Below are 23309 nucleotides of genomic sequence, written 5' to 3'. Positions count from 1 at the left end.
GAGGAAGATCGGTTCGGATGTTAGCTCAGGGCCAGTCTTCCTCAGCAAAAAGGGGAGGATTGGCGTGGGATGTTAGCTTAGGGCTGATCTTCCTCACAAAAATAAGTAAATAAATAAATAAAAACTGGGAGAACAGAAAAAAAAATGATTCAAAATATTTTTCTTTTAATTTTTTTTCAATCATGTAAAAAGGTAAATTTATTCTTAGCTTGAGGGCTGTACAAAAACAGACTAGATTTGCCCCCTGGCCATTGTATGCTGACCCCTGGTTTAGAAACCTAGAATAAGGTTCTGGGGAAAGAGAGACTATAGGTTATCAGCTGTGCTGTCAAGATTTTAACAAATATTACAAAGAAAGTAAAATGTATAAGGCCCCATATCCTATAATCAGAACAAGTGATCTAAAAAGTCCTAATGAAGCCACCATCTATATGTACTATACCTTCATCTGTAAAAAAATGACAGTAGCCTATTTCGAATCTTTTCGTAAAAACTCTTACAGGAATATTGTAATCCCCTTTGCTCGTTACAGTCTCTGAAAGATAGGCAATTTTCTGTGGCCCAAAATGAATCAGGGCTAGATTGTTCTCTGTAGTCTTTGCAGCTAGTGAGTACGACCAAATGCCTATTTCCTTACTCACAATATTTATGGCACTTTATGGCCCAATGAGTCTCTGGGATGTGTATGTGTTTATATATATATGTGTTTATTTTCCTTAACAGTTAATACATTCACATGGTACAAAATTCAAGTTATAAAAAGGTTTATGCAGTTAATCTTCCCACTGCTATATCTCAGCCACTGACTTCCTTCTCCCTTCCCTCCTTGGCAATCTGCATTTACTTATATACTTCTTTTGTTTTTTTTGTGTGTGTGAGGAAGATCAGTCTTGAGCTAACATTCATGCTAATCCTCCTCGTTTTTGCTGAGGAAGACCAGCTCTGAGCTAACATCTATTGCCAGTCCTCCTCCTTTTTTTCCCCAAAGCCCCAGTAGGTAGTTGTATGTCATAGTTGCACATCCTTCTAGTTGCTGTATGTGGGACGCGGCCTCAGCATGGCCAGAGAAGCGGTGTGTCAGTGCGCGCCCGGGATCCGAACCTGGGCCGCCAGTAGCGGAGCACGCGCACTTAACCACTAAGCCACAGGGCCGGCCCATAATACATTTTCTTCTCAAGATATTTACCAAATTCTGAAGCTTTGTAGAGCCAGAGCTATAAAAAGCTAAGCCTCAAAAACTTCTGAAAAGCAGAATAGAATTTTTGGCAGGCTTATGGTGCTGATGATTAGCATTCAGGACCCACCAGGCGGAGGGGACTGGTGAACACACAGGGCTTTCAGTGAAAGCTCAGGAGGGCTCCCTACTAGGAGCAAGATGAAACAGGTAGACTGGGGTTTATCAAAATTGCAGTGCAGCCTCAAACCATATAGTCCCTGAGTGGATTCAGGTGATCAGCCCCCATCCTGTCTGCTTAGCAGAGGAAAGAGTGGAAGAAAAATACATCTAGAGACACTGCAATTTTTTATACACAATTTCTAGATTTAATAAAAATTACTAGCAAGTCAAGAGATAGGACCATATTATTTAAAATCAGGGTAAAGGGCCGGCCCCGTGGCTTAGCGGTTAGGTGCTCGCACTCTGCTACTGGCGGCCCAGGTTCAGATCCCGGGCGCGCACCGACGCACCGCTTCTCCTGCCATGCTGAGGCCGCGTCCCACATACAGCAACTAGAAGGATGTGCAACTATGACGTACAACTATCTATTGGGGCTTTGGGGGATAAAAAGGAGGAGGATTGGCAATAGATGTTAGCTCAGAGCTGGTCTTCCTCAGCAAAAAGAGGAGGATTAGCATGGATGTTAGCTCAGGGCTGATCTTCCTCACCAAAACGTTAAAAAAAATTAAATTAAATTAAAAAATCAGGGTAAAAATAGAAAATAGAAACAGGTGATTCAAATATTGCAGAAAGCAGACAAGGAGTTTAAACTCTGATATGCTCAAGAAATAGAGGGAAATATGGAGGAAATAGATAAAATATTTAAAGTATACTTAGCAACTTCTAATAATGGCTGAGTAGATCCTATGGGAATGACCCCTCCACAAATAACAACTGTAAAATCTGGACATAATACAAAAAACAGCTACTTGAAGACACTGGAGAATGAAGGGAAGCAGAAAGTTTGATGGGGAGTCCACACTGCAAAGAGAATTAAGCAGAGAAATTTCCCTATCTTTGCTGCTTATAACTTGGTAGCAAGCAAAGTGGTATGTATGATATGCTGGTGGAAAATCCTAGTACGAGAGTACTGAGCCAAGGCAACCGAAGCCACTGGAGAGAAAGATGGGAATCTCAGAAGGGAAAGAGCCCGAGAGGGAGGAATCCCCAAATTCTGTCTGCCCACATCTCTGTCCAAGCTCTGGACCACACACATGCAATTCAGACTCAAAGCAGCTCAGCTAAAGACAAGATCTAAACTGAGATTGGAGCTGCCACCCAATAAGTGTGGTTTGCAGCGTGTATCCAACCAAGCTAATTGCCTGATAAAAGAACCGTCACTCTTTGGAGACAAATAATAGAAACCAGAGTCTCCACAATTTAACATTCAAAACTGATGCCACACTGAGATGATCTGGATATTGGAATTAACAGACAAAGATATTAAAGCAGCAATGAAAATATGTTCTCACTGAATAAACAGTTAGGCAACCTCAGCATAGAAACAAATGATTTTTGGAAAACACAAATCTCCAAAATAAAATTACAGTAACTGACAATTTTTAAATTAAATGATGGATTTAACAGCAAAAGAGGAGATAACAGTGAGTCAATGAACTAGAAGATAGACCAATAGAAATTACCCAAACTGAAGAACAGAGGGAAAAAAAGAATAAAAAAAAAAGTTTCATGGACTAGTTAATTAGATAATATCCAACAGTCTAACATATATGTAATTGGAGCCCTAGAAGGCAAAGAGAAGGAATAGAGCAGAAAAAAATAAATAATAGCCAAAAATTTCCCAAATTTGATCAAAGACAGAAATTTACAGACTTAAGGTACTCCACAAACTCACCTTGATAAACACAGAGGCCACACCTAGGCACATCATAGTAAAATGATTGAAAGCTGAAGATGAAGAACAAATCTTGAAAACAGCAAGAGAAAAACAACACATCACATACAGAGGAACAACAGTTAACAGCTGACCTCTCACCAAAAATCAGAGGCCAGAAGAGAGTGTAACAACATCTCTAAAATACTGAAAGAAAAAGATCAACTCAGAATTCTATATTCACCAAAAATATACTTCAAGAATGAAGTTGAAATAAAGACATTTTCAGATAAAAGAAAACTAAGAGAATTAGTTGCCAACAATCCTGCACTATAAGAAATGCTAAAGGAGTTCTTTGGCTTGAAGGGAACTGGTAACAGATGGAAACTCAGATCCTCAGAAAGGAATGGAGCACATCAGAAATAGTATCTGGGTAAATATAAAGACTTTTTAATTTTTTCTTTTTTCCTATGAATTTCTTTATAATACTAATGAGTGTAGAATGCAAATTTTTTTCAAGTACATAGAATATTGACCAGTATATACCATACGTTGGTCCATAAAATAGTTCTCAATAAATTTAAAAGAATAAATTTAAAAGGATAAGAGTATCTTCTTTGCCAATAATGGAATTGAGTTAGAAATCAGTAACAAGAGAGGTAGGTGGTTCAGTATAGGTCCAATCAGGAGACAGAAACCACACAGTAATTTATTTATTATTTTATTTTTTGTGTGAGGAAGATTCTCTTTGAGCTAACATCTGTTGCCAATCTTCCTCGTTTTTTTTTTTTTTTTTTTTTGCTTGAGGAAGATTAGCCCTGAGCTAACATCTGTGCCAATCTTCCTCTATTTTTCATGTGGGTCGCCACCACAGTATTATGGCTTGAGAAGTGGTGTAGGTTCGTGCCCAAGATCCGAACCTGCGAACCCAGGCCGCCGAAGCAGGGTGCGCCAGACTTAACCACTATGCCATGGGGCTGGCCCCTACACAGTAATTTAAACATCGCAAGTTTAAAGAATCATTAAATTATGAAGAGAAGTCTACAGGGGGATCTGAGGGCTAAGGGAGAGTACCCAAGGAATGACAAACTTGGTAAGGTCCCCCACCCCAAGGCTGGGGTTCAGACCTCACTGCAACCCATTGGGTGGTGGACAGGTTCACTGGTTTGCCCAGGCCAGAGCTGGTTCACAGTTGCCAGGCGGGAAACAACCCTCCAGGATGCAGGCAGTCAGGCTGGTGGACAGGTGTGCAGGGAGCGTAGGGACACCACCTGCAGGCACCAGGCCCAGAGCACACAGTGTCCACATTGGGAAGCTCCCAGGAAACAACCCTCCGGGGCACAGATGAGCCAAGGCTGTTGGGCAGGTGCACCAAAAGAGTTGGAATGCGTCATGTCCACACAGGGCATTGAAGACCATGGGAATCAACCCTCTGGGGAGAAGAGCTGAGGTTGGTGAGCAGACACATGGAGGGAGTTGGGGCACTGCTGTGGGTACAGTGTCCATGCTTGGAGGGCTTTGGGAAAACCTGTCCAGGGCATAGGTAAACAAGGCTAAGGGGGCAGGTGCCCAGAGTTAGGGAGTTGCCATGGGTGCAAGGCCTAGAGTACGAAGTATCCTTGACAGGAGGGCCACAGCAAAGTGGTCACTGGACCTGGACCAGGTCTGTGAGGTTGCCGAGGGAGTGCCTGCTCTTGGCGTGCAGCTGGCACAGAGCACCACCCGATGTCCCTGTGCACTGATGATAGACCGTGGTGCAGGAGCAAAGAGAAGCAAACCAGAGCCCACTGGAGCCAGGAAGACAAGCATTTTTCTTCCCTCAGAGTCCCTCCAGTGCCCTCTACTGCCAAAGCCTACCGTCACGTTCACTGTAAGGGAGAAATGCATAGTATTTGTGTATAAACTTACCCAATCCTCCCATATACTTTAAATCAGCTCTAGATTATAATACCTAATACATGTAAATGCTATGTAAATAGTTGTTATACTGTATTGTTTAGAGAATAGTGACAAGAAAAAAAAAGTCTGTACATGTTGTACAGAGTTGGCAACTATCCTAGGCCTTTTGATTTAAGGTTGGTTGAACCCGCAAATGCGGAACTGCGGATACAGAGGGCCAGCTTTACTCAACCTAGCAGTTGTAGCATGAAAGCTATATACAATATGTGAGTGGGCGTGGCTGTGTTCCCCAAAAAACTTGATTTACAAAAACAAGCAGCTGGCCCACTCTCCTTTTAGAGATGGACATCTGAGGCTCCGAGCAGGAACTTGCCTAATGTCTCTTGTCTAGCAGGCAGTGGAGGTAGGTGTGCTGGGTCCAGGTCCCTTTCCAGCCTTCCCCGCCTTACTCTGTGCCTTGTTCCACTGACGCTAAAGAAAGCGCTCCAGCTTGCAGTTAAGTTCTGCCAATGGGAGGGAGCAGAGGGAAAGTGTCAGATATTTATCTACTAGCTTATCAGACTGTCACAGCTCCCATTGGGAGGACGTCTCTATACACATTACTCTCTCCAGGTTCCAGAAGTTGCTTCTGCCCCTTCCCCTTTATTCCTGGGAGAAGTAACAGTTACTGCCCCCCTTCCACCCCAGCTAACTAGGAGTACAGCATTTTCCTTAAAGGTTAGTCACTCTACTCAAATGACCTGGTTTGTGTGCCACCTGTTTCTTGCCCTTCCCTGACTGACAACCGGCTAACAGCCAAGTCAGCCTGAGTTCACTCCACACCCTCTTTCCTTCTACTCCCCTGTGGGCAGAAACACACTTTTAATGCTCCAAATGGTATTCGGCCTTCAAAACCTAGTTCACAGGCCATCTATTGGCAACTCCTCTCAATTCCCACCCAGGGGTACTTTGTCCTCTCAACTCCCACTGCAGATTATGGGTCACGTGATGATCACGTTTCATCTTCGCTGTTCTTCGTGCGCCTTGAAAGCAGCCTCTAGTTCCCATTCATTTTGGTGGCTTCTAATTACCTAATAATAAACCGGCCACACAAAGGCCGATGCTAAACCCCACGCAGCATTTGCAGAGAAACGGTCGCGCACACCGTTTCTCATTTTCAGACCGTTGTTAGAAAAGAGAATCCTGGGGCTAGGGGGCTATTTGCCAATCCTGGGGTCACATTGCCACAACCGGCCACTTCTGCCAAAGCACTGTAACCTGGCGGCGGGGGGAGGAATTGGGGGACCGAGAGCTGCCTCTGCCCCCGGGATCCTGCGGACGATTGCTCCAAGGGCGGCCACTGTTGTCCCCAAGGCTCAGGGAGCTGAAATCCCAGCAAGGCGGTTTACGGCGCGCGCTCCTCTCGGCGCACGCGCGGACGCACTGAGACAGCCCGGGTAACCATAGAGTGCCGGGGGGCCGGCAGAGGGGCCCGAAGCCGGGGCCGCTCCATCCCCCGCTTCCGGCAGCGCCTCGCTAATCCGGGAGCGGCTGTGGCCGCGTAGGCAGTTTCCATGGGGACTGAAGATGGCGCCGCGAGGTGAGATGCCGGAGGTGTGTGAGTCCTGTCCTGGTGCTGACCCCTTCACTGCCCCGCCTCCCTTCGCTCCTAGACCCTCCATTCTCAGGTGTTAGGGCCATCGCATCGCTCCTCACTTGTCCAGAGAGGGGTTTCGCAGCCCCACCCACCCTGAGTGCCTGGAGGTCTCAAAGTGCGGGTCTGTCAGACCTCCACATCCTTGCCTAGGCGTATTGTAGGCCGGCTCAGTTACGAATTTTCTGTGTGACCTCGAGCAGGCCAGTGCTGGTCTCTGCGCCCCAGTTTCCCCTTCCAAATAGTGACGGGGTTAGATGTTAAAGGGGCACTGACTTTCCCCCGAAGCCAAGAGTGACGGCGATTCTGGAGAAAGAAGGGGATTGAAGGAAGGCCCCCCTCCACCCTTTACACACACACACCCCCCTCATGATCAGCAATCAAGGGCTCCAAGTGGCCCTTCCCAGTAGCTGCGACCTCGTGTTTTCTCCCAGTTAGACACAGAACCATTCAAAGAACCGAGACTGAGCTGCTTCCCGCCCATCCCTCTTCTCTGTGCTCATCTTTTCAGGTAAACGGTTGTCCTCCACCCCCCTGGAAATCCTGTTCTTTCTGAACGGGTGGTATTATGCTACCTATTTCCTGCTGGAACTCTTCATATTTCTGTATAAAGGTAAGGCCTGGGGCTTGACCCCCCCTTGCCCCAACGTCCTTTCCCCACTCCAACCCAGAGCCAGCTGCCACCAAGAGCCGTCTTATTTTTCATTCCTTTCTTTAGCCCCTCTTCACTGCAAGGTAGAAGTCTCTTCATCAGCTGGCTTCTTTGAGAAGGATTCAGTCGGAAGCCCCTCAGCAAGAATTTCTTGAGTTTGGGAAATGTGGGCTTCTACATTCTGCTCTCCCGTCACCTCTTTGCTGAACTCCACTTTAAGCCCATTGGTGACCCTCAGAAACTATTCAGTGGTCTGTGTACTCATGTACCTCTGACCATTTTGGAGAGGGGAGTCCCCACAGACTTGGAGTTAGGAGTAAAGCCCCGTGGTAATGAGCCTGCCTCTAACAGACATAGGAGTCAACAGATCCCACAGGAGGTTAACAGATCCTGTGCACATCTCACTAACTAGCTCATGGAAAGCTGATAAGACTCAAGTCCTCTTTATTCCCAAGTGTGTGGGAGGTCTTGGGGGGGAGTGTTATATGTTGTTTGCAGACTCTGGCTTTGTATTGGCAGGTCTCCTGCTACCGTATCCAACAGCCAATCTAGTACTGGATGTGGTGATGCTCCTTCTTTATCTTGGAATTGAAGTAATTCGACTGTTTTTTGGTGAGTGTTGTCCAGAGAATATTTCCATTCCTTATGGGATGAGCTGGTATCTGTAACTTGCTTAACAAGAAAAAGTACATAACCTAGGCTCACAATAAGCAGTTGGGTCTGGTGGTATATCCCATTACTCCCTCTCTGAAGTTTCAGGCTGCTTCATATTTTGGGTCAAGATTTACCTGTCTGGTGCTCTGTGGGAGCCAGAGGTGGGCAGTACCATAAGATATGAGGTAATTCCTTCCCAGTTGCCTCGAGTGCCTGGTTCCTCTCACTGGTTTGCTTGGGGGAGTAGATTCAGTTATAACTCCATGTCCAGGGCAGTATATGCCTGTACACCTCAGCACTGAGATCCCCTCCACTTCTCTGAGTAAGGATTTCTTTCTTTCTTTCTCTCTCTCTCTCTCTTTCTCTCTTTCTTTCTTTCTTTCCTTCTTTTTTTGGTGAGGAAAATTAGCCCTGAGCTAACATCTGTTGCCAATCCTCCTCTTTTTGCTGAGGAAGACCGGCCCTGGGCTAACATCCATGCCCATCCTCCTCCACGCTATATGTGGGATGCCTGCCACAGCATGGCTTGATAAGCGGTGCACAGGTCCGCGCCTGGGGTCCGAATCTGCAAATCCCAGGCCGCCAAAGCAGAGTGCGCGATCTTAACCACTATGCCACCAGGCCGGCCCCAGGATTTCTTTAGGACAAGTTTTATATCCCCAGAAATACAGAACAAATCTCTTATTAGTTAGAATATCTCGTCTCTGAAAAGCGTTAAAACACAAATTGAGGGAAAAAAATACTTGCAACACGTATAATAAAGGATAAAGAAGGCTCGCTTGAATCACTAAGGAAAAGACACCTAATTTTAAACACCAATAGGCAATTCACATAAGAATAATTGCAGAGGACCAATAAACATGACAGAATGCCGAAACTTCCTAATAAAAAGCAAATTGAAACAACAAAGTAACATTATCACCCATCAGATTGAAAAGCTTTCCAAATACCCAGTATTAGAATGGGTGTGAGGAACAGGTCTCTCTAGTCCCACTTTCTTGTGGGTATTTATATTCCCACACTGTTTGGGGACATAAATTAGTACAACCTTTGTGCTAATAGATTTACCATGTAAAATTCGTATTCTTAGACCTAACAATTTCACTTCTGAAACTGGTTGAAAAAAACACTTCCACAGATACGCAAAGATATCTCTATGAGAATGTTTTCTGCCACATATTTTGTAACATCAAAACATTAGAAACACCCTAAACACAGGGCTGGCCCCGTGCGTAGTGGTTAAGTTCGCGTGTTCCGCTTCGGCGGCCCAGGGTTCGCTGGTTCAGATCCTGGGCTTGGGCCTACTCACTGCTCATCAAGCCATGCTGAGGTGGCATCCCACATAGAAGAGCAACAACCCTACAACTATGATACACAACTATGTACTGGGGCTTTGGGGAGAAAAAACAAAAATAGGAAGATTGGCAACAGATGTTAGTGCAGGGCCAATCTTCCTCAAAAAAAAAAAACAAAGAAAGAAACAACCTAAACATCTTATCAATATAGGATTTGTTAAATAAATTTTGCTGTTGATTCAATGAAATCGTTCATAGCCATTAAAAAAGAATAAGGTAGTTATGTGGAAAGATGTCTAACTTATGTTAAATGGGAAAAATAAGTTGCAAAACAGTATGTAGAGTATGATTCTATTTCTATAATAATAAATAGTAATATGTGAGTATACACATATGAAAAAGTCTGAAACAATATACGTCATTCTGCAATGATGGCTGTCTCCAGGGGGTGAGTCATGGAGTCTTTTAGTTTCTATATTTTCTAAAATTATTTTCTATATTAGTTGAAAAGTTTTCAATGATTATATACTATTTTCATAATTTAAAATTTTTTTCCCAAATAAAGATCCCATTGTCCCTTGAGTGTGACCCAGACTGGAAGCAGGGCCTTTGGAGTGAATGACTCCAGTCCTGTAACTCCTCCAAAGCTCTCCTTTTATCCCAGTGGGACCCCATTGATGAATCTGCACATGCCCAGTCAGGCTCATTTTTCTCTGCCTTGCCAGCCCATCCTATCTCACCCACCTTTCCTCTGAGGCCAGAGAGAGCAGGCCACTTGGAGGTGACTCCACGGGCTGTGTCTGACAGGTACGAAGGGAAACCTCTGCCAGCGAAAGATGCCACTTGTTATTAGTGTGGCCTTGACCTTCCCATCTGCCATGATGGCCTCCTATTACCTGCTGCTGCAGACCTACGTGCTCCGCCTGGAAGCCATCATGAACGGCATCTTGCTCTTCTTCTGTGGCTCAGAGCTGCTGCTTGAGGTGCTTACCCTGGCCGCCTTCTCCAGGTACCACTGCTGAGGGACCATTTCCCGTCACTTGAGGGTTGGGTTCCCATCCCATCCCAGGGAGGGATTCATTGTTCTTCTGAAGCCTGAGGCATTTAGAGGACTTTTAAGGGGGAAAGCGATGTCTGTGGGACCTCCTTTCCCATTTAGGGTAGACAGTTACCCACTTAGAGAAGACATTCTCCTTGTTCTTTGGGGTCAAGAGGCTTGGAAGATAGAACAGATCAGGCCAGCTGCTCTTGTTCATTGGTCTTTTAACATTTTGTTTCTTTCTTTCTGCCATCAGTATGGACAGGATTTGAAGTACAAAAATTGCAGCCAGCAGCCCTCATGGGCTGAGACCACACATCCTTCTGGCACTTTAGCCACACCAGTGAGAAATGGTGGGTCACACTGTCCTGGGAAAGGTTGCAGCTTTTCCTCAGCACAGACGTTTGGGCAACAAACAGAGCATAAGGGCACTGGGCACCATCTTCTAAACCAGGAGCATCAGCCTAAGACTCTTCTACACTTCAGTATAGGGAGGGGCAAGGTTGTCCCCATCCTGGCCCTTCTCAGAACCAATTTCCTGCTGACCTCAAGTTCTCCTCTTTGATCATCGTGGCCAGAGCATCTTGTGTGGACCATGTGGGCTCCTTGGGCTTCCCGCGGGACCTGAGCCACATGTCCCTGTACGTGCTGTGCCACGCCTGTCACGCACGAGCACGGAGAGCCTCAGGATGGTGAGCTCCCAGAGTCACGCAAACGCCTCTCGTTCCACTCCTCAGAGACTGAGCTCCAGAACTTTTCTAGTAGCTCATATTGTTATTTTTCTATTCTCATCATGAAACAAACATTATTTTATAATAAATACGTATTTTCTGTTGTGAGGATTGCAGCCTTTTCCTTATGGCCCGTCCCTAGACTTTCATCCACTCCAAGAGAAGGTGGAGACTATCCCAGCGGTTTGTTCCCAGGCTGTGCTTAGTGACCCAGTGTGGACACAGGCAGCAATGAAGGTGTCCCACTGATTTTCTTCCCCCAGCTCCAGCCTGAATTAATCCCTAAAGGCACTGCCAACTTCTGTCCCTTCTCCAGGTCTGTCATCCTGCACAAGACTGCTTGTATTCTTCTCCTCTGCCCCAGAACCACATCTTGTCTCTCATTCCTCTTATAGATAAATGTCAGTTCCTTTTCAGGGTGAGGTGTGAGTAATGGGAAGAAGCATATTCTAAACTTACCAATATTTTTTGGTCATTTATTTAAAAATTTCAAGTTAACATAAAAGGAACACATACTTTTATTTTTTTTAAGCTGGAGAATTGTTGCCGTAGATGAATGTATCATTCCCTTCTCCAAGTAACCATCTTTAAAACTGTTTCTCAACTTGCTCAGTAGTGGCCATTTTTTTTTTAGCCCCAAGAAGCCACCAGGAGCCATGACAAAATCCACCTTAGGAAACCTTGAGCTATATGGTTCCTCTGCTGTCAGATGAATCCTAGAATATCTGCTCTTACTCAAAGTAAAAAGTAATTGGCCTTTTAATCATTCCATGCTGGGTTATTTATTTATTTTTTTGGTGAGGAAGATTAGCCCTGGCTAACATCTGTTGACAGTCCTCCTCTTTTTGCTGAGGAAGATTGGCCCTGGGCTAACATCCGTGCCCATCTTTCTCTAGTTTATATGTGGGATGCCTGCCACAGCATGGCTTGATAAGTGGTGCGTGGGTCTGCGTCTGGGATCTGAATCTGCAAACCCCAGGCCATCAAAGCAGAGTGCGCGAACTTAACCACTATGCCACCGGGACAGCCCCTGTGCTGGTTTTTAACTCTGCTTGTTTCCTGTGATCAGGTTCATTCTCATCCTGTGAAGGTCTCCACTGTCCGAAGCACTGATGCTTTATCTTGTTTCCTACCCCTTCTGTGTCCTCACCTCCTAGCTGCCTTTGGGGTCTATCCAAAAACTAGAGTAGACAAGTCTAATCAACCATGAATCAGTAACAAAAAATCCAATAGAAACTTCCCAGATATTTCCAAATATCACAAACCCTACTAATACCCTGATTTTCTGCTGCTTCTCACACTGCCACTTTCTTTAGCCCTGCTTTGAAGAAGTTGCTGGCATTGAACCGGAGAGGAACTTCTCCCTATTTCATTTAGAGGTTCAGTGGTTAAGGTCACCCTCCCAGCAACACAGATAAAATGAATGAAAGGCCCAGTTGGAAGTTTAGAGGTAGCTTATAATTCAAAGGGACCTTAGAGATCAACTTAGTCTAGCCCTCCACTTTGCAGGCTTAGAGATGAGGAAGGAACAGCCAAGCATCACACGACTGGTTACTAACAGTTGGAACTGGAAACCTTGTCTTAAGAGTCTCAGTCCAGATCAAGGAAATTCCATTCCTCAACAGGTAACACTTGTGGATGAGAATGAACAGTTGAAAAGGTGGATAGGATTAGAACAGGAAGTCCTCTCATTTACTTCATGGTTATCTGGAAGCTTAGTGCATTGTCTCCTGTGGACGGCTCCATAAATGGTCATTCTTCCTGAAGCTTGTTGGAGCCACCTGTGTGGATGCAGTTAGTGTCACCAGCATAGAACATCATCCAACAGAACTGAGAGCAAAGGACAGGGGTCAGCACAGCTAGTCTTTCAGGGTTGACGTGGTCAGAGGCTCTACTCACTGCAGTGCCAAGGGAAGCCACTTTACAGCCCATGCAGACCTGAAAGACCAACATTCTGGGACAGTGGAGAGGACTCAGCAAAGGAGCAGGCCATAGCCACATGAGCTGGCAGAGGCCTGCTCGAGTGTTCACACTCCTGACTATAACTGTCAAGTGACTGCAGGGCGCATCTCCAGGGGCCGAGGTCTGGCCCAATTCAGGAAGCACTTAGGACACAGATTCAGGTTTCTGGCTTTATACCATGGCAGCAACTCGTAGGGGACTAATACTCACCTAGTGCCTGGCACGGTATATTTAATCCATACATACAATGATCCTGAGGCAGAAGGAAATCAGCTCGATGTTAATCGACTCATGTGTCCAAGGGCATTCAGCTTAAACAGTAAGAGTTGGGATTTGAACCTAGAGGTGACTCAAAGGTCATTCCCTTTCTGTACCACCATGGTAGCTCCTAGATGAAACTGAAGAATGTATTTACTTCTTGAAAGTAGCAGTGCTCACACTTTAGTTGACATAAAAGTCATCTGGGGCATACAAAATCGATTTCTAGACTTTACATAGAGATGGATGCAACACAGAAACAGGCATTTCAGCGGAGGGCACATACCTGAGATGCAGGTGACTACGGAACTCAACTTGAGAATAATGTTTAAATTCTGAGAGGCATGCCACCTGTTTTTTTCCTTCAAGTTTCACATCATCATAGACCCTCTGGGAAGGTCTTCTCTTCTACTAAAGGTTTTTACACTGATCTTGCCTTTACTGGTTCCAATACACATTATACATCATCTGGTCTCTGGTCCATCATTTTATCATGTCACTCTCCTCTTGTTCACCTGGCTTTGGAAAAAGCCAGCAGCTTTCTGGAATCCCAACATCACCCCACAACACTCTGCTAAGCTTTCTAATCTGTACTTCCTCATATTTAGATAGCAATTCAGTTTACAAAACATGTTAACATTAGTATCTTAAAACATCCCTGTGTGGAGGGCAAAACAGCTATCATTTTCATCTCACAGATGAAAGATACTGAGGTTATGTTGCTTGTCCATGGTTAGATAGATCGATGGTGGAAGTAGGCATAAGAAAGCATATCTTCTAACTCCTAGCAGAGGATTCTTCCCTTCGTGAACTTAATGACATCAGAACTGAACTGTACAAGGTAGGACATTTATTCTGAGAATAAATCTTAGGTATCTTGAAGGGTAAAGGACGACTTGGAATTTTTAACTGGGCTATTTAGATGGCTAACGAAAAAAGCTAAACCTCAAGGGGCACCTCCAAAGGTGTGCACTAGAAGTCTCCTAGGTGTACTATAGGCAACTACGTGCCCAACATGCAGTTCCAGCTAAGAACGCAGGTTTCACTGCCACCCCACAGCCTCTACATCGGCCCAGGCCCCAGACACCTCCACAAATCTATGCAATGCAGAATCCATAAAACAGCTCACACCCCATTTATTATTTAAAAATATTTTGTTACAAAAGGAAAAAAATACAATGCAGTATAAAAGATTGACAGCGTCATCAAGTTTATTACACAATTTTCAACCTATCAGAAAGACAAACAAATCACCGACAACAGGGGGACGGGGCCTTGGCCTTTTTGAGGGCTGGGTTTTTTTTTTTTTTCCTTTTGCTATCAGGAAATAAAACTAAAAATTGTGTCATTGAGTAGAAACAAAACAAAAATGGGGAGAAAAAAAATTCTCCGGGTAAACAGCTTTTCTGGTATTCTATATATTTTTTTTCCTTAAACTGTCACCTTACTTGGTTTTCTCTACGTTTTAAAAAGACACCCGGAGCTGCTCTCGAGGATAAGCACATCACTTAACACTTGGCCAGTTGGGTGCGGTGCCATGTTCTGAAGTGGAGGTGGGGATGGGGTTGGGAGACAGGGGAAAAAAGCCACAAACCTGTAGCCTCTGTCCCAAGGGAATGTGCCTCTCCAACCCTGTGGGACTCCCTCAGTGACTGATTTGAGAGTTATGTCAGAAACGTGCAGGGAACAGAGGAAGGGTTCAGTCCAACTCAGTCTCTCCCCTCTGAGCCAAAAGGGTCTCCAGTGACCCTACATCTCAGGCCAAGTCTCATCTCACATGCCACGTCTCTTCTCATGTTAGATGTCACGTGCCCTGTAGATGCATGCAGAAGTAGCATCCATCGCCCCGTGGGTACTGCAGGACCCTGTTGCTGCTTCGTCCTTCAGCAACAACCACATCACAATTTCCATATTATGGGAAAAGCAATTCCATTTGCCTGTGTAGAAAATGGCCCCCAGAGTGGTCGTCTTTAGAACTCTGAGCTGAGCTCATTCAAGTCAGGCTCCACTTCTTCCTTGCTCCTTATCAGAGGCAGGGAGTACCTCCAGGCAGAGCGAGGGGAGCTATTAAGTCAACTGTCAAAAGGTGGAAAGACACCAAATTTGTGACTTTACCTGCCTACTAGTGCCAGGTTATCCCACAATAAGTAAAAGTATGTACCTGGGGGATGCAAGCCCATGCTCACATCAAACCTGAAAAAAGAAAAGCCTATGGAAGTAGGCCATATCCTGCCCAACTTGCCTCCTTCCCCACTCCTCCTGGTACTTCACGAGGGTTCTTCACTGCTGAGGTCCGATGTCCCCATCTCCCAATGGCAGTACCTTCCTCTAAAACAAGGAAGCAGCCTTCTTGGGGGAAGGGCTCCACATGTGAAATGGAAAAGCCCCAGGGAAAGGGAACACCTAGTAGCGCTGGTTATTGCAGGGGGCAACCAAGCACGAAGCAGCAGAGGGTGGTAATTGGCTCTGCCAGGCTCCACAGCAGAAAGCAACCTCATGGGCCTTCCCTGCTTAGGAGGGGCAAGTCCACTAAGGAGGCTGGGCAGCAGGGAGTGGGAAGGGTTCAGCCCTCTGGGAGGTCAGGGAAACAAACCGTCAGTGTGTAGAGGGAAAAGCAAGAACAGGAGAAGCTTTTCATAAGGTAATTTCTGTTCTCATGGTCCCTCCTCCAAGGGCTGGGAAGGTAAAGGAGTTAAACAAAGAAGTGGTATGTTAGCAAGGGGTTTGGACCCTCTTGGCCCCATCAAACCTAGTGCTGAGGGCAGGACCCTGGGCATATTTTGGCACACCCAGTCACTCTCCTAGATCCTGCATGGAGGATCCACTTTCTTTGGGAAGGAAGTCTTCCCATCAACCTCACCACTGAACTGCTCCTGGAGAATCAGAAACATTCGTTTCCTCGGACAAAGCACCATTCTCTATGGAGACCAGGGGCCTGGACATGTTTTCTCCCTGTCTGCCACCCCTCCCAACCACACGAAGTCTTTAGGTTCTTTCCCCTGGCAAACAGGTGTGGGATTGGGAGGGCTGCCAGGCAATATTCAATCCTGTAGGGCAGAGGGTATTCCCTGGGTGTCTGGAGGGGATTAGGGGTTTGGAGGAAGGGGAAGGGGTGGAGCGGCCTCCGTCCTTTAGTCCTGATCAAGGTGAGGAGATGCAAGTCCATTAAAAAAACATTTGCTTCCAACCAGACTCCTGCAATGAAAACATCAGAAGAGAAGAAAGAAAACACAAGTTAGAGGTCACTTATTGATTAAAAGGGGCTTATATGAATTACACTGGCATTTTCTAAAGTTGTAACATATGAAGTAGGGGACACAGACAGAGAGAATGCAAGCCTGGGAAAGTAAACAAAAGAAAGTAGGGTTGTCTGGGAGTGTCTGGCACTGTGAGTAGTGAGGGAAGGGGTGGGGGAGAAGCTACAATGAGTAGTGACAAAAAAGCTGTGACATCTTACTTTAAGGTTAGGGGGGAAAACAGACAATGAAATGAGGTCTCAAAGCAGTTTGATTGAAAAGGAGATTGGCTAGAAAAGCATGGAAACTACAACATTTCGAGAAAAGTTGCTATAAGGAACATGGTGGGTGAGTTTAAATACTATTTCAGAAAATCTATTCTGAGCAAGTCATAGCTTACCTTAAGGGAAGGGGAAAAAATCTGGAAATGGGAGGTACAATGGTAAGAAAACAAGTGTGTACATAACCAAATCCATTAACCCCCAAACACCTAAGAGGCCCTAGCAGGGAGCATGTACTTACACAGGAAACTCCTAAACTTTTTCTTCTTTTAAGGAAGCCCTGGTTAAAATAGATTCCAAACACTCCTTATGAGTATGTGTGTATGCATGCACACACACACACACACAGAGCCAGAATTCTAAGTTGTACTAAAACTCAAGAGATTTTACGTCTTTCCCCAGGTGACAGCTGTGAGTCAAGAAGCACACTAACAGCAAGCAAGAGCGATCTGGCCAGGCCAGGCCAGAAAGCAGAGCATGGAAATAAAATAATCAGTAGTCACCATCCAAGAAACTAAAAGCAAAGAACTTCTGCCAAACAGTAAGGCACTTATCACCTCTCCACCAAACTTAAGGTCCCTAGTACACTCAGCCCTTGTTCCAATGTTGCAATATCAGTCCGCAGGGGGTGGCCTGCTCAATCTGACCATATACAATAGAAGAGCTAAAAGGAAAAAGGGAGATTAAATTCAGGTTTAGGATTTCTACTAAGGCCCAAATTGGCAACATAGCTTACACACAAATGCTCCCCCTTTATGTACGCACTTCTGTAACCTGGAGGAGCTAGCCAAGAAAAACAGACCCACCAGCTGCCTGATTCTTCTACACTCTGAAATGGCACTATTTCAGCTTGGGATCCTCAGAATCTGTTATGGCGTCTGCCTTCTGGTTTCTCTAAACACCTATACAGGCAGGTATCAGTCTCATTTTCTATAAGAGAAAACTGAAGCCCTCAGTGCCTTCTCAATTTCATACCAGTTGGGTTTCTGAATCTTTGCACTGGATCAAAATTGAACAGAATGCTTAGTTTTCACTGGACCAGGAGGATAGGAATGAGGTGAGAATGACCATATTTCAATTGGGATAATGTCCTAAAATAATGAAGACAACAGCTGAGAACGACAAAAAGTCGAAGCCACAGATTACCCAAGAATATCCTCAAACTCCAAAGCACACACACATATACCCCAAAAGAGATGTAATCTGGGAGCTGTCCATACAGAACAAGACGCAAAGGATAACTAGTGCATCAGGAAAAGTAAACTATAGCACCCAATTCTTAGAGGTGATGGCCACATTCTGGTGGTAATGTTTGAATGCAGACAGAAGCCAAAGTGGGCCAATCAGACTTCAGGCCTCAGAGGCAATGCCCATCCTGAGGAAGGACGGACAAAAAAGGGTGCTGCTCTATTGCTCATGGGACATGCTCTCAGGGAACACCTGTCTGTACAATATAAATACTATTATTGTCTAACTCGAAAATGTTGTATGTAGAGCTTGCAAAGTTTTCAAGATAAATGAGGCTCATGCACCATTTCCCCAACATGAAATCTCCTGAGTCACAAGATGGTACCTGCAGATGGAATTAAGAGTCCACAGGATGAGAATGTGAGAAACTGGCATTTTTTTGGCTGTTTGATTCAGTTCTTTCGGAGTAATTATTTGCATGGAATAACCAACATATCTAAGGGGTGATTAGGCAAAATGGGGAATTGGAAAATCTGCCTCCGAGTTCCTTTTCCTCATCTTGTCATAGGCCCGCACCAGCCAAATGACTGCTTTCTGGGAACTACTGGGTTATAGGATTTTTCAGAGTTATCCAAATTGAATCATCCTCATAATGGAAAAACAGTCCCATTTTACAGTGGAAGAAATGAAGCAAAATGACAGCTAAAGTCTCAGGTTCAGATGTTCAGTCCCCAAAGTACTAATCATCAGTGGATCTCACAACTTCTTTGTCAAAAGGCTGTTAGGAGCAAAGCCACCAGAAATAGTGGCATGCAGTTACATGTTGTAACTACAAAACTGAATGCAGCCCCCAAGACTATTAATTCATGCTCTGCACAGACCAAGTAACACCTCCCTGGTCACTTTTACCCTAGTTGGCTCCAAAGGACACATACCGTAGGGTGCAGAATTAGGGGAGGGTGGTGATACTGGACCTACAAACAACACTAGCAACTGTGCTAGCTCAAACAAGAGAAGGGAAATGCTGCTACTGCTACAGAGGGATGAGACCAGAGCAAAGACCTCCTCTAATGCCCACTCTCCTGCCCACTCCCTGAGAGTGAATCGGGCCAAAGCTATTTGTGGGCTCCACCTCCCCTCGAGTCTGCTTTTCTAGAGGATACGTGAGCACCTCCCAAAACTCAACCTGTTGCAAAATCTAGGCAGCAGTATCTAGAATCAACAGCTTAACTGCTGATTTTATGTGGGGTATCCTAGATTTCAATGCTGTCAAGCTCTCTAGGACTGTGGAATAAATGAGTGGTATAAGAACAGAGAAGGGAGCCAGGTAAAAAATGGTAGTAACTTTCATTTTCTTATTTATCTGCCTCCTATAGAAGACGACAAAAAGAATTCCTAGCTATAACTCTGCCTAAGTTAACAGCAGATAATGCCAAACAAAAAAAGTAGAGGGCAGTAGCCAAACATCAGAAGACTGTCTTGTCTGTTAGTAGGTTGTCACTAGGCAAAATACTGCAATTTTCCAACTGTTTACAGTCCAGCTCTTGCTTGTGAACTACAGGACTCACTGGGGGTGGGGCGAGTTTCTTTGCCCTTCTTCCTCTAGTCGTCCATCTATCCACGTTCAAGATACCAACAGAACTATTCCTACTCCTCACCCTGTTCTCAGTTATCATTACTTCAGACCAGCCAAACTGGCAAAAAAACAAGGACATCTTCATAATACACATGCTCTGAAACCACAAAATTGAGAAGACACCTCAAGTCACTGGGTCATGCAATAGCCTTCAGGAACCACAAATAGCCAGCCCATCCTAGCCAGAGTGGAGACTACTCAAGATCTTCACAGAAACAGAGTCAACAACTGCTCTTGCTTGCTTATATACTAGAAACAATCTTGGCTGGAAGCTTTCTTTCAGTTGGGATTGCCAAGCTGGTGGGATGTAACCTGTAGCCTGTCTGAGAATGAAAACAGCCCCTGGATCCAGCGAAGCCTAACTCAACTTTTTTTTTTCTCTTTTTGATGAGGAAGATTAGCCCTGAGCTAACATCTGTTGCCAATCCTCCTCTTTTTGCTGAGGAAGATTGGCCCTGGGCTAATATCCATGCCCATTTTCCTCTACTTTATATGTGGGACGCCTGCCACAGCATGGCTTAATAAGTGGTTTGTATGTCCGCATCCATGATCCGAACCTGAGCACCCCGGGCCTCCAAAGTGAAGCGCGCGAACGTAACCACTCCACCACTGGGCCAGCCCCGCTAACTCAACTTTTCATTTACCCAAGTTAAGATAGCTCCCCACCACCCAACTCTCCTGCTTTTGTTTTGCAGAAGAAACAAAAAACTGTGCTGTCAATAAGTCTTTTTTTCCAAAACAAATATATCCTTCCATTGAAGTATCCTCCACATAGTCTCTAAAGCTATTCAAGATAATGTTTTTCAGATCAGCTTTCTCCTGACTACAGTATGTTGATTTTCAAAATCTTTTTAACAGATATTAGTTCTTAAAATCATTAATCTTGCACCTTGAAAACTAACAAGTAGGCAATGGTCTTACTTTTCTTCCTTGGTCAATTTTCCAGACTTTTTACTTGAAAGTTTGGTGGGGTTAAAATATAACAATGATAACAACAATGGCTATCATTTATTGAGAACGTACTATGTGACAGGTATGATGAGTGCTAAATGCTATATGGATTATATCACTGATTCCTCAGCGATCCAACGAGACAGTTGCTTTTATTACCTTCATTTACAAATGAGGAAACTGAGGAACAGAAAGCACTATGGCTGAGGAGTTGGGACTCCCTCTGGCATCTGCCTGCAGACACTATGCTCTTAGCCATTATGCCACGTTCTCTCAGATACTACATTAAGGCAGTCAAGAAACAAGCAAAGACAGCCTCATCTCAGGTCCATCTCAGGGTGAGACTCCTCACAAACAGCAGGAAATATGCCCTCCTGAATTTTCAGTTATACCTAAATCAAAAGTCCTCCTACCCCCTTTATTTGCTCTAAGAAGAGAGAAAGAAATCTTCACTATCAATAATTTTTCTTTCATAAGAGATCATCCACCAGCCAGGAATGGGGCTTCATCCCACCTTGCTCAGTGGTGCCGGTCCCGTTCTCTATCCCGGTGTCTCTCGTGCTCTCGGTTCCGTTCTTGGAAATAATCATCATGCCGATCTTCGTTATGAAGCAGGTCCCGGTGCCTCCTGCTGCTCTCCCGGGACCGGCTAGGTGACCTCTCTCGGGACCGATGTCTTTTCCTATTAGAAAGATCCCTTAGCCTCACTCAGAGGGCCTATCACATTCTTTCCAAGAGTGTTGTGTTCTGGTGTCTTCTAGTATTTGTCTAAACCACCCTCCTATTACTCTATCATGAGCCCACTGTCTGAGGATGTTAGCTCTTTGAGGACTAGTTTTCTTTGGGAAAATCATAACAGTTCAATTGTTGAGATCTTACTAATGTATCAGGCACAGTGCTAAGAGCTTTGCATGCATTACCTCACCTAATCTTTACAACAGGTCTGTAAAATAAATACTACTATTGTTCCTTTTATTTTGGTGAGGAAGATCAGCCCTGAGCTAACATCCATGCCAATCCTCCTCTTTTTGCTGAGGAAGACCGGCCCTGAGCTAACATCTATTGCCAATCCTCCTCCTTTTTTTCCCTTTTTCTCCCCAAAGCCCCAATAGATAGTTGTATGTCATAGTTGCACATCCTTCTAGTTGCTGTATGCGGGATGCCACCTCAGCATGGCCGGACAAGCGGTGCGCCGGTCTGTGCCCGGGATCCGAACCCAGGCCTCCAGTGGCAGAGCACGTGCACTTAACCTCTAAGCCACAGGGCCGGCCTCTATTGTTCCTTTTTTAAAAATGAGAAAAATGAGGCTTAGAAAGCCAAGTAACTTCCATACTCAAGGTCACACAGGTAGGAGAATTGGGATTCAAATCCAAGCAGGTATGGCTCCAAGCACATTCTTAACTATACCAGTCTGTCTGTCTTCCTACATAAGCCCTCTGCCACACAGATTCCAGACATTACAACATTTATTAATGCAAATGTTTGATTCATTTCTTCCCCTTAAAGACATGAGGGCTAGTCTGCTCTTTTAGCCAGGTCCTTGCCAGATACCCTGGGCTCCTCTCCTCCCCCTGCCAATCCCTGGAAGAGTGCTGCTCAGGGCTGGTAGGCCGCTGAAGCAATCATCAACTCACCTGGACGAGCTCCCACTGGCACCCACACTGTAGGACTTGGCTTCAATGCCATGAAGACAGTCCTTAAGAGAGGAGATGAGGACACGGCAACGCTCATCATTGGCGACCCGGGACTGTTTGATAACAGCAATGGCTGTGAGCAGCGTCTCAATCGCGTCACTGTAATCCCCTGACAGGGGATGGATGGGAAAGGCCAAGGATGAGCACAGACAGTAAACTAACTGGACCAAAAGGAGAACTGAGGAGGACACAAACAAGAGTAACTACCTATCCCATAGAACCACGGCACAATGGATGAGGCAGAAGTGGCAGGTGTGAAACTGAATGGCACCTATATTCCATGGAACCAGACAGATGTTCTCAGATGCTGCTTGTGGGTGCATAAACTGGCACATCATCGTCTGAGGGCTATTTGACAACATCCATTCGAATAAACAATGTGCATCCTTTCTGACGCAGCGATTCTAAAACTTTTCTACCTCTGTTCACGAGCATGTATGTTTAATAATGTTTGTTTCAGCGTCGCTTGTTGTATTAAAGAATTAGAAACAACTGAAAGTTCCTTCAACAGGGTCTGGCTATATAAATTATGGAACACTGGTTCTACAAAATACTAACTACATAGTTGTTAAAAAGCGTGAGGGAAATCTGTGTGTAAACAAAGAAATCCATGTAAAGCGCTTAGCACAGTGCCAGGCACACAGTCAAGAGCTCAACAAATGTTAGGTATTATTATATATTGATATAACAGATGTCCAGAATATACTAAAAAAAAAAAAAGTTGCAAAATAGTATTCCATTTTTGTAAAAACAATCAAAATTATATACATATATGTTGTTATATGCACAGAAAAAAGATCTGGAGGATGGACACTAAATTTTAAAAGGTGGTCTTGGTGGTAGTCCTTGTACAGAGAACTTTCAGTTATTAACACTGCATATTTCTATGTCTGAATCATTTTAAATCTATAATCAGATGTGTGTATACATATGTGTAATGTATATCTAAAACGTGTGTATGTGTGCGTATACACACACATTTTAATTATGCTGCCATCAAGAACTAGCCCCTTCATCCCCTAATTTGAGCAGTGCCTGGTCTCAAGGATAGTGGTCACAGGGTGGGTACTTGCACAATGCTTTTCCAAGCTAAGTCGAGAGCATTAAGGACAGAAGATAATGCAAGGAAAGCATGAAACCAGACAGGGGT

The 23309-nt window shown here is 44.8% G+C and overlaps 2 protein-coding genes across 5 annotated transcripts in view; one reads left to right on the top strand and one right to left on the bottom strand.

Moving 5' to 3' along the window:
* Positions 1-6475: 6475 nt before the first annotated feature.
* Positions 6476-11062, top strand: TMEM216 (transmembrane protein 216). 2 transcript variants are annotated; one of them, XM_058526720.1, is made up of 5 exons: positions 6517-6542; positions 7094-7195; positions 7754-7846; positions 9991-10192; positions 10479-11062. In XM_058526720.1, exons 3-5 carry the CDS (start codon positions 7801-7803, stop codon positions 10492-10494), a joined length of 264 nt encoding a protein of 87 aa, XP_058382703.1. In that variant the 5' UTR covers positions 6517-6542; positions 7094-7195; positions 7754-7800; the 3' UTR covers positions 10495-11062. The 2 variants fall into 2 exon arrangements, with proteins under 2 accessions (XP_058382704.1, XP_058382703.1); XM_058526721.1 differs by lacking the exon at positions 9991-10192 and having other exon boundaries at positions 6476-6528.
* CPSF7 (cleavage and polyadenylation specific factor 7) overlaps positions 9990-23309 on the bottom strand; it is a 27816-nt gene continuing 14496 nt past the window's right edge. For 2 of the 3 annotated variants that reach the window (XM_058526714.1, XM_058526716.1), the window contains exons 8-10: positions 22100-22268; positions 20980-21147; positions 9990-16368 (exon numbers count right to left, since the gene is read on the bottom strand). In XM_058526714.1, the coding sequence (XP_058382697.1) occupies positions 20985-21147; positions 22100-22268 (332 nt within the window). In that variant the 3' untranslated portion in view covers positions 9990-16368; positions 20980-20984. Of the gene's footprint in view, positions 16369-16809; positions 16831-20979; positions 21148-22099; positions 22269-23309 lie in introns of all 3 variants that reach the window. The other variant, XM_058526715.1, reaches the window with a different exon arrangement.

The sequence above is a fragment of the Diceros bicornis genome, chromosome 31, assembly GCF_020826845.1.
Source record: "Diceros bicornis minor isolate mBicDic1 chromosome 31, mDicBic1.mat.cur, whole genome shotgun sequence".
Classification (NCBI taxonomy): Eukaryota; Metazoa; Chordata; class Mammalia; order Perissodactyla; family Rhinocerotidae; genus Diceros; species Diceros bicornis.
This window is presented reverse-complemented; position numbering and strand designations above follow the sequence as displayed.

Coding starts and splice junctions, on each gene's coding strand:
- TMEM216 (XM_058526720.1), top strand. CDS start 7,801: ATGCTCCTTCTTTATCTTGGAATTGAAGTAATTCGACTGTTTTTTG. Junction 7,847..9,990: donor AGTAATTCGACTGTTTTTTG/GTGAGTGTTGTC, acceptor TGTGTCTGACAG/GTACGAAGGGAAACCTCTGC.